The 11431-nt window shown below is 54.8% G+C and overlaps 2 protein-coding genes across 2 annotated transcripts; both read left to right on the top strand.

Annotated features, from left to right (window-relative positions):
* Nucleotides 1–797: 797 nt before the first annotated feature.
* BBK36DRAFT_1156431 (hypothetical protein) lies at nt 798–7378 on the top strand (the record flags this gene model as incomplete). Its single annotated transcript, XM_024893925.1, has 2 exons — nt 798–7045; nt 7111–7378. 2 exons carry the CDS (start codon nt 798–800, stop codon nt 7376–7378), a joined length of 6516 nt encoding a protein of 2171 aa, XP_024753197.1.
* An 851-nt stretch (nt 7379–8229) lies between these two features.
* Nucleotides 8230–9980, top strand: BBK36DRAFT_1188790 (hypothetical protein; the record flags this gene model as incomplete). The annotated part of the gene is made up of 4 exons (XM_024896595.1): nt 8230–8284; nt 8412–8731; nt 8797–9440; nt 9502–9980. 4 exons carry the CDS (start codon nt 8230–8232, stop codon nt 9977–9979), a joined length of 1497 nt encoding a protein of 498 aa, XP_024753198.1.
* Nucleotides 9981–11431: the final 1451 nt, after the last annotated feature.

Genomic DNA, 11431 nt, shown 5'->3' on the forward strand with positions numbered 1-11431 from the left:
TCCTCCCTTTTCTTCCCTGGCCCATACCACTGTTCGCCGAGACGTCTGTGATCATACGATGTTGATATTGGGTCCCTGCAGGCAGGTGCACATACTCTCGATTCGAGAGGTCCCCACGAGATGAATCTCTGATTGTAATACTCCAAGGCGCCTTTTGGTCGTACAGTAACCTGGAACACATGTGATGAGTCTATGCACTTCCGTGGGGACATCCGGGCGATGCCTCAGCTTCGACTGACGTCGTCAAGCCGGGGAGGGGCAGAGCAAGCAGCCGGTAAATGGGCTGCACCGGAGTGCGCTGAAAAGCAGCCGCTATCACAGCTGAACTTGCGGCACTGTCAACACAGGCGACCTGCAGCAAGCTACTACTATACCTGAGGTAGGTACTTCAGCACGGGCCGTCTCGGCCACCCCTCGTAGGTACCCCGATAGCAGTACAGTGTGGCTACCGCGATAGGCTGCCTTATCTTCTCTGACCTTTACACCTTGGGCAAGCTAAACTGCAACCAAGAATCATCAACATTTGATATCATACCCACCTACATACTACGCTACAAGTCCTCAGCTCAACGTGCGCTCCCGACGCCACAAACACCCTTACGTCCTTCTTTCTTAAGCCTCGTCTACCGAAGTAGGCCATTCATCCCCATCTCTTGTCCCCATCGTCAAATCAATCCTTCTGCACAGCTTCCTTTGGACTCCGTATCGGCGCTGACGTTACCAAGCTAAACTCCCCACCTTCGCGCCATCGCCCAGCGCCCTCTGCCAGTTGCACAGCGTCGCTGCATCATGAGCTCATGAACATGGAGAACTCTTTGTCTACTCAAGAGCAGCAGCTCTGTCAGCTACTGGCAGATCTACCCGCGCGATTCGGCCATCGGTACACCGAGGAAGCTGCCCGAGAGCTCCTAACCAGCCTTTTCTGGTCCTTGGCCGGTGGCAATCATGAATACATGCGACTTCTCTTCCCCGAGGGCAGGCCGACCGACAGCCTGAAGCTGAGCGATGCCCAAGGCGCTGTAGAGGGTGCCGAATACACAGAGGCAGCTCGGGGGAAGCGGTGCGGCCACATCTTCAAGCCAGGCGAGGCATCCTACATGTGCAGGACCTGCGGGACGGACGAGACGTGCTGCCTCTGTAGCCGATGCTTCGATGCCACGGATCATACAGGGCACATGGTCAGAATCCAGCTCTCGGTGGGAAACAGCGGCTGCTGCGACTGCGGAGATGACGAAGCCTGGAAGAAGCCGCTGTATTGCACCATCCACTCCGACGTGGCCTCTGATTCTCACGCGGGCAGGGCCAAAGTGCCCGAGTCGCTTCCCGAAGACCTCGTGAACAGCATACAGATGACGATCAGCAGGGCGTTCGACTACATGTGCGACGTTATATCTTGTTCGCCCGAGCAGCTACGCCAGGAAAAAACAAAAGAATCGATCCTCAAAGATGAAGAAGTATCTCGCCTCAAGTCAGAATACTACGGCTCCAATAGTCAGGCTTGCTCAGAGTTTGCACTGGTGTTATGGAATGACGAGAAGCATACTGTTGATGAGGTTCGAGACCAGGTCGCCAGAGCTTGCAGAAAATCCAGGCGGCAGGCCAACAAGGATGCCTGGGAAACCGACGCAGTTGGACGAAGCCTCTTGATGTTTCTGGACGACATTGACAAATTGTTGCAAATGGCAAAGATATTGGAGGCAATCAGGGTCACTGTCACCATTCGATCGGCGAGAGACACGTTTCGAGAACAGATGTGCGGCACTTTGATTGAGTGGCTGAGCGATATCTCTGGCTGCTCGGTTGGCCATGACAATCACGTCCTTCGACGGACCATCTGCCAAGAACTCATGAAGCCATGGAGGAAAGGGAGCGCTGCGACTCATACCATGGGCCTTATTGACGACGAGGAGGCGGACGACCAACGCCTTGAAACAAGAGCCAGGATGCATCAGGTTAACGCCCGGTTTATTCGCGCTCTACAAGTTGCAGCTGGGGCTCCCGGCTTGACCTTTGAGATTGTTGATGAAGGCGATGCCGATGACGATGACGACGACGGCGATGATGACGATGCCGACATGGACGAAAACGACCTCGATGAGGAGGATTTTGACGACGACGACGATGACAATGGCTCCGGCTCGGATGATGATGGCGACGACGACGTCATAATGGTCGACGCACAGGGTGAAATCTCCGAAGTGGGCATGACAGAACGGCCAAACGATGCCTTGGAAGACGAGGAAGCGACTTTGGCTGGATATCCGCCTCCACCTCCGCCTCCGCCTGTTCGTGCTCAAGCACCTGCTCCCGAGCAGGAGCAGGAGCAGGGGGAGCCCTCGCAGGTTGCTCGGCGCCGTGAAGGTACACCGTCCGATTCAGACATGCAAGAGCCTCTCATTTCTCAAAACATATACACAAAGGCGAATATCAAGATACCCAAGACACCTGGCAAGACGGAGAAGGTGATGCCCAACCCGGGCCTCTACTGGCTTGAGACTCCGGCTGCCTACACGCAGACGGGAAATGTTCCGCCGGCAGAAGACGTTTTCCAGCGTGTTCGCCTAGACTGGCTGTTGCTTTTCGATTTGCGAATGTGGAAAAGGGCGAGGAACGATCTCCGCGCCCTCTACATATCTACGGTGGTCCAGATCCCCGAGTTCAAGCGAGTCGTGGCCCTTCGGTTCGCCAGTCTCTACACCATCTTGGCCCAGCTCTATCTCATCGGCGACAGAGAGCCAGATCATTCCATTATCAATCTCTCTCTCCAGATGCTCACGACGCCATCCATCACTGCCGAGGTGATTGAGCGAGGGAACTTCCTGACCAACTTACTGGCGATTCTGTTTACGTTCCTGACAACCAGACAAGTTGGCCACCCATGGGATATCTCCCCGGTAGCGGTTCTCGCTTTTGACAGTGGGTCGGTTACGAACCGGCGCATGTATCACTTCTACCAAGACTTGAAATACCTCCTCAGTTCTCAGCATGTTCAAGAACGAATCAGGCGTGAGCCGAGGTATCTGATGCAGTTTCTGGACTTGGTGAAACTTCATCAAGGCATTGGGCCCAATGTTCGCGCAGTGGTCGAACACGTCGAATATGAAGCCGACTCCTGGATCACGGCTTCCCTGGTCACCAGACAGATCAACCTGCAAGCAAGGAACCTGGCTGAAGCGTTCCGCAATTGCCCTCCCGAAGAGATGCGCCACCTTATGCGTGCCATCCGAATCGCCGCTAAAGCTGCCATTTTCAACTCGGTTGGTGCGGACCGACTCCGATTCAAACAAGCAGAGATCAAGGACGAAGTGAAGTTCAAGACGATAAGCGACTTGGAGTTTGACGGTGGGGACAAATCGTACCAAGTTGTCAAGTTCGTCGTCGAAAAGGATGCCATCAGCTTCCACCATGGGCTGCACTATACCCTGTCCTGGCTGATCGAGTGCGGAAGGTCTATTCCCGCGTCTAGGATGCGCGCCCTCTTGAGTTTCACCAGGCATGAGCTCAAGTCGAAGCCAAGGCTCATGACGATAGGGCCTTCACAGGTTCCCAAGATGGACTATAGCCCCGAGGATTACATGATGGCCCTCTTCGACTACCCGCTCCGAGTTTGCGCTTGGCTAGCTCAGATCAAGGCCAACATGTGGGTTCGAAACGGCATCAGTCTTCGCCATCAAGCGAGTACCTATCGTGGCGTTGGGCAGAGAGACGTCTCCCATCATCGAGACATATTCCTTTTGCAAACGGCAATGGTGGTCTGTGACCCCTCTCGAGTCCTGGCCTCCATTATCGACCGATTCGGGATGGAGAACTGGGTAAAGGGCATTTTTGAGGTTCTGTCAGAAGCTCAGGACGATATCCAGCACCTCGACGTTGTCGAGGACATGATCCACCTCCTCATTGTTCTCCTGAGCGACCGCACATGCCTGATCGCCCCAGAAGACGAACCAAACTCTCGTCTATTGGCTATGCGCCGAGATATTATACATGTCTTGTGCCTCAAGCCGATGTCGTTCAACGAGATCTCTCTGAAGCTTCCTGAAAAGTACCAGGAATCAGAGGAGTTCCACCAGGTGCTGGACGAGATGGCCACATTCAAACCACCAGAGGGCGTGTCTGACGTCGGTACCTTCGAACTCCGCCAGGAATTCATCGAAGAGATCGACCCCTACATTGCCCACTATAACAAGAACCAACGCGAGGAGTCCGAGCTGGCCTATCGTAAAAAGATGGCCAAGAAGACGGGCAAGTCTGTGGAAGAAATCGTCTTTGAGCCTAAGCTACGACCGATTCCGTCCGGGCTATTCCAGCATCTCGCAGATTTCACCAGCACGGGCGTCTTTGCGCAGGTCATCTACTACTCGTTGCTATATGCACTCAGCGCGCAAAAGTTTACACCGCTTGTGCCCATCACCCGTGTTGAGACCTTTCTACAAGTCGTTCTCCACCTCGTTCTCCTTGCCACCTTGGAAGATAACACCACCGAGAATGACGTCCCGGCAAAGGCTCCCAAGTCTTTTGTCCACACGGCACTCACACGAGTGGCTCGGAGCAATTTCATGCCGGACGCGAGTAACGCGAGGACCATCGTTTCGCTCTTGAATATGCTGTCCACCCGCGAGGAATTCAAAGCAGTGCATCCCAAGATAGCCCTCATCCTCAAGCGTCTTAAGCAGAAACGGCCCGGGGCGTTCAACGCGGAATTCTCAAAGCTCGGCTTGCCTGTAGATCGCATCAACACTGCGTCGCCAGCAAATGTATCAGTCGACGAGGAACGCGAAAGAAGGAAGCAAGCGGCAATGAGTCGCCAGGCTAAGGTCATGGCGCAGTTCCAGCAGCAGCAAAAGAGCTTCCTAGAGAACCAGGGCGCCATTGACTGGGGCTCGGACCTGGATGAGGATGAGGAGTCCATGGAGCAAGCCGAGGATCGCAAGCACAACTGGAAGTATCCGACGGGAACATGTATCCTGTGCCAGGAGGAAGCTGATGATCGGCGTCTGTACGGTACATTTGCTCTCTTGAACGAGAGCCTCATCCTTCGTCAAACAGACTTCCAGGATCCCGACCTTGTTCGGGAAGCTTCGCAAACCCCATGCAATCTCGACAGATCGGCAGACGACATTCGCCCTTTTGGTCTCGCCCAAGAGAATAGAAAGATGGTTGAAAAACTGAATGCCAAGGGAGAGGTATTCCTTGCCGAAAGGCAGACCATTGGCAAGGGATTCAAGGCGTCGCTCTCACGAGCGGGACCCGTGGCGAGCAGTTGTGGGCATATGATGCACTACCGCTGCTTTGAGCAGTACTACGAGGCCACCAATCGTCGCCATACCCACCAAATCGCGCGGCATCATCCGGAGGAGATTCTTCGGAACGAGTTCGTATGCCCTCTTTGCAAGGCCCTGGGCAATACCTTTATTCCCATCGTGTGGAAGGGGCTGGAGGAGTCCTATCCAGGGAATCTACAGGTAGAGGAAAGCTTTGAGGATTTCCTAGACAAGCAGATGTCATCCTACCCATTCGGCGGTAGCAAGGCTCGTGAGGTGGATGATTCGAGGCTGCCCGATATCTACACGCCGAGCCTCCCTGGCAGCCTACTGCAAACAATGACGCCGTCGAAGCCTCGCCCCCCGGAGTCGATCTGGGGCAAGGAGGATATGGAGCCGCGATCATCATCAGCGCCGCTAGGACCCTCGGGCAGCTCTTCGAACTCTGCCGCAGCTGAGACTTCGGAAGCAGGGGCCAACCAGGCATCTGGCGCCGGCAGTGGTCAGCCCTTGAAAGAACTTCTAGCCGCCTACCATCGACTGAGAGATACGCTGGTCCTCAACAAGCTTGACACGCGGTATCCCGTGAACAAGCTTCGAGCAGGCGATGAACTCCATGGGAGCGATACGCTGGTCCAGGTGGTTGGATACACGATCTCTGCGGTGGAGATACAGCAGCGTGGAATCGAAGCTCAGCCGGGAATGACGTTGATTGAGAAGATCCCGGAGCAAGTCATAGCTCATCTGCGAATCATGGCGGAGACCACGTCGGCATATATCAAGATAGGGGGTCTACGCCCGCACCCTGGAAGTCTGATAGAGAGCGAATTCATCGCGGACGCGGAACAGCAGCACGGTCAACTGTTCATGGCGCAGCATTTCGGAGCAGAGGTTGGCGATGCGCGCCGGCGGCTATACAGCTACCCGCCTCTGCTGTCGCTGGATCCCTTTCTCTTCTTGGTCGAATGCAGCTATGCTCTGGTGCCGGCTCGAAACGTCGACATCATGCACGTTGTCCGGCTATGCTACCTGGCGGAAATTGTCAAGGTCGTGTTCCACATGGGCCGCAACATGCCCGTGGGCTTGTGGCTCGGCACGCTGGCAAACCGCCAAACCCAGGACCCAGCCATGAACAACTTTGCCGACTTCGCCCTGGCTCTCAGCAAGCTCAGCCTGGAATTCCAAGCAATGCTGAGCAGCGCCAACCCCCCGGACATGGGACAGAACCGAGGCTTCCAGCAGCCGGGAGTAGACACTTTGGAAGGATGGTACTCGTTCGTGAAGAAGTACGCGACGACGTTCCTGCGAAAGTGCACCGTTTTCCTCCACGTCAAGTACGGCGTAGATTTCAACAGCCATGTCTCGGCCGACAGCAGCGCCGATGAGCTGGACCGCCTCACCGAGGCTCTGCGGCTTCCGTCGTTTGATGAAATGTGCGCTGTCATGACGGCTGACTCGATGGCTGCCGGATGGCCGAATGCGACACCGAGCCTGGTGACGGGCTGGGTTAAGCATCAGGTGCTCTGGACCAAAGGCTCGCCCACCCTGGTGCCGTCGGCCATGGTCAGCCATCCGGGCATCTTTGAGCTCATTGGCCTTCCGCGAACATTCGATACCTTGATCGAAGAATCAACGAGGAGGAAGTGTCCTACCACGGGCAAAGACCTCACAGATCCCATCATCTGCCTCTTTTGCGGAGAAATGCTCTGCAGCCAGAGCACATGCTGTCAGAGAATGGACACTGACGGCACCAAAATCGGCGGTGCCCAGCAACACATGCGAAGGTACAGTCATCCCTTTTCTTCTTTGAGTAATACTGTTCTGTGACTAACTTTTCTCTTCGCTGTAGGTGCCAGAGGATCATTGGAGTGTTTTTAAATATACGCAAGTGCTCTACCGTCTACCTATACCACAGGTCCGGGTCCTTCACGCCGGCGCCATACATTGACAAGTACGGCGAGACGGACCAGCAGCTGCGTCACGGACGACAACTGTTCTTGAACCAAAAGCGATACGACTCCATGATCAGAAACACTGTGCTCAAACATGGAGTTCCGAGCCTCATCAGCCGAAAGCTGGAGGCCGAAATCAACAATGGGGGCTGGGACACTCTGTGAGGCGCTTCTGGGTACTTGGAAGGCTGAAAGAAAGAGGAAGGGGGAGATGCTGGGGCTTGAAGAGAGCGCTACTGCTTCGACAGGCTTGAGGCGAGACTTTGCAGGATTGGCATTTCTCGGTGTACGGAGGTGGGATCGGTTGTTTGTGTGATTTTGTACGAGTTTATAGAAGGGAACTTTTTCGTTTACAGTGATGACACTAATACCTACCTTGCGCAGGGAGGGTGATGTGCAAGGACTTGGAAGACGAGCTGCTTTTTCGTGTTGCAGGATATTCAGATTCATGGGCCTTGACGTTTATGAATGTGCTTTAAAACACGAGAGATTAGTTCTCATATCAAATTGTTCATTTATATGTATAAACAGATCTAACTTCTTCTGCCTTTGGCTTCCCATACATATCGTTTCGTCATAGTCTTTGAGAAGCGCCAAGCTGTTTCGTTACAGTATGAGGCCTCATGCGATACGGTGTGTAATTACAGTACAATATCATAAATACACTGTATCTATGTCATCTGCGCCAGCCAATCGGATCACCTGCTGCACCAGCCAAGTACCAACAAGCAACGAACGCGCGCCGCGAAAAAAAGAACCAATTGCAAGGGAAGGGCAAACAGAAAGGCGGCGGGTGGTTTGGATCGACGACATCTCGCGAGGCTTTGCTTTGCATCTTTCTCTTCGAAATCCCAACAGCCTTGACCACTGCAAAGATCATAGCCGTGCGCTCCGTCGAGACGAGTTGCCTATTTGTGACAATTCCATTTGTTGACTTTTGATTTACGAATTCGGGACAAGAGAAAGAGCTTGTTGGAGGGAGTTGCTTTGCTTTTTTGCGAAAGGGAAGCGACGATATGCCTAGTCGGAGGTCGGGTCGCGCGGCGGCCAAGAAGGCTGCTGCCGCTCTTGGTACGTTTGTTTTCTTCGCTGTTGCTCTTGGAACGAACCCCACGATCATCTGTTCGAGCTTGAGGCAGACAAAACATCGAGACAATGGAGATCCAAGCGAAGCTAACCCGCGATTCCCCGCCTGCAGGGAGCACGCCCAAGGGCTATGCCGACATCGAAGACGAGCCTATGCCCGACGTCGACGCGGGCGCGGGCGCAAACACTGCCGATGAAAAAGACGAGGATGTCGACGAGAACGAGGCCAGGGAAGACGAGTCTGGCGACGACGGAGAAGGCGCCGACAACGATGGTGACGGCGGCGACGGCGACGGCGACGAGGAAGAAGAGAACGAGGAATCAGAGGCCTCGGCCAAGGAGCCGACGCCGCCTCCGCAGCCCGTGATCCGCCGAAAGCGCCTGGGGCGCCCGCCCAAGAACCGGAGGAAGCCGACACGCCGCGCCGGAGAGGTCGCGGAGGCTGGAGGGGACGGGGCGGCCGCAAGGGAGGACCCGCTGCGCCCAAGATGGAGCAGGTGATCGATGCCGAGGGAACCGTTGCCGACATTGTCGACGACGAGTGCGTGCTCCCCGAGGACCCCGAAGGCGAGACCAAGGTGGACAAGATGGGCAACCTCAAGGGCGGGCGCGAGTACCGCTGCCGGACGTTCAAGGTGCTGGGCCGAGGCAACCGTCTCTACATGCTGTCGACGGAGCCGGCGCGATGCGTCGGCTTCAGGGACAGCTACCTCTTCTTCACCAAGCACCGCAAGCTGTACAAGATCATTGTGGACGACGAGGAGAAGCGCGACATGATTGAGCGGGACATCATCCCCCACTCGTACAAGGGCCGGTCAATAGGCATCGTCACGGCCCGGTCCGTGTTCCGGGAGTTTGGATCCAGAATCGTCGTGGGCGGCAAGCGCATCATTGACGACTACAACGTGGCTCAGGCTCGCGCCGAGGGCGCGGTCGAGGGAGAGCTGGCGGACCCGGAGGATCGCTACGTGGTGGGGGAGCCGTACAACAAGAACCAGTACGTTGCGTGGCACGGCGCCAGCTCAGTATATCATACGAACGCCCCTTCGGTGCCGGTGCCCACGGGCAAGGTCGAGTCCAAGAAGCGCAAGGTCAATGTCAATGACACCAACTGGATGCTGGAGCATGCGCGAGAAGCCAGGTATGTGAAAAGGACACTTGACACTGCTAGGAAACAAATAAAGGCTAACCCTGCTGGCAAGTGCTTTCAACGCGGGCATCAATGCTATTAGGAAACTGAACAACAACGGCGTCTACGACATTCACACAAACATCATGCAGTATCCGGCCGCCATGCAGCCGACACTGGCGCGCATCGAGCAGGTGGCGCCACAGGACGAAGAGGCCACCAGAGGCGATGCCAAGTTTCCCCCGGTTCCTCTCAAGATGGCCAGGAACTTTTTCGTCACCGACACCTACTTTGAGACGCCAGCAGCAGGCGGCGCGCTCGCGGCAAGCAAGAGGTCGGATCCGGCAGACTTTGTCGCGCAGTTCAACGGGCTGAGCGCCGTGTCGGACGAGATTAAGGCTCTGCTACCTCCGGAATGCCGCGAGGCTTTCGACAAGGCGCTGCAGAGGGAGGAGGACTGGAGATCACGCTGGGGTCCTGAAGCAACACACATGTCGCGGAGGGATCCCATCATTGACAAGGCCATTGTTCCATACAATATGACTGGATGATGCCGCGGGGGGGGGGGGGGGGGATTGCTTACCGGTCTATTATTCGAGGCTCAATTGGTGCTTGGGGCTCCTGTCTCTTCAGGGATAGAACCTCTTGAGTTTCTCTTCTTTTATGCGTTCTACTGCTTTTCAGGAACGGATGGCCTGGTCCAAAGACGGCGTTGGGAGTATTACCGAGGCAGGCGGCGAGGCTGGTCGGGAGGCTTCGCTTCCCGTAGGATTTTATTCAGCGTAACTGAGGTTGATGTGAGACTGCTAGACTGAAGGTGGCCTTAATACGACTGATGATACTTCTTGTGCTTCCTGCTCATTCGATTACAGTGGACGCATCATGAGGACCTGGATGGATGATAGTGTGATGCGCACGAGGTTGAAGGGATGTCTTCACCCAGCCACCCGCAACAGCATAACTCGTCATCACCAGAGAGAGAGACAGAGGCTTGTTTTCGCTGGGATGGACCCCGAGACACGCATACGCCCTCGCAATTGCGTTTCCACAGTATTCCGTCTGCGTCTGTCCTCTGCATATGATGTGGCTGAGTTCAGCAGTGTACCCTGTGGTATCAGCAAGGGTGATTGGACTGGGGCGATGCGAAATGCAGTTCATTATGTGAATGGCTGGCATTGGGTGAAAGATGGGAGGGGAAGGTGTTGAGGCCTCTTTGGGTCTTCGTGGAGTAGGGGAGTGGGTGTTCTGGTGGAGGATTTGATGTAGGCAGACTGATGGGCGTTATTGTACATGGATCCATCTGGCGGTAGTACTACAAGGTATGGAAGACACATTTCGAAGGCGCCGTCTCTTGTATGCTCCCGCTCTCTCTTCTTTTCCGTTTACCGACTTTTTTTCAGTTTATTTGGTTTCTCTAATTGGCCTCTGCTAAGGCGTGTTTTTTGCTGACTGTTTGGATGAGCCTGATGTAGTTCGTTTCTGTATGGATGCCTACCCTACTGGGACCTGACATGGCAGTTGAATACTTGGAAGGGGCAGAACCTGATTGTGCGGCGGAATAAAACGATATAGTGATGGCATATTACAGCCAGACTTCGAGTCACACTATTTAAGCAGATGGTGTTGATGGTGTAAAGGTGACTTGTAGAGCTCGAAGCTGACATGCTTGCTGCTCACACCACCAACCCTCCTCCTTCTTCCCACGACAAGATTCTAACGCACAAGGCGATATATCCCTGGTGATGACTCAAAGGTATCTGTCTTACCTAGGCATGGGTAGCACGTCTTGCATCACTGCCGCTTCTCTTTTCTCAATATCTATCGTGCAACACGGCAACGATGGGATTGCCTCTTGCAGGTTACATAGTCCATGGAACATGGACGAAGCATGAAACAAGCCTCTTGTCTCTCTCTTCCTCCCCCCTTGTCATACCCTACCATTATACAGATCTAACAGTAAGCAGCATCAAGAGTCTCTTCATTACGCAAGAGAGGCGCAAACG

Source organism: Trichoderma citrinoviride (assembly GCF_003025115.1).
Source record: "Trichoderma citrinoviride strain TUCIM 6016 unplaced genomic scaffold BBK36scaffold_2, whole genome shotgun sequence".
In the NCBI taxonomy this organism is placed as follows: Eukaryota; Fungi; Ascomycota; class Sordariomycetes; order Hypocreales; family Hypocreaceae; genus Trichoderma; species Trichoderma citrinoviride.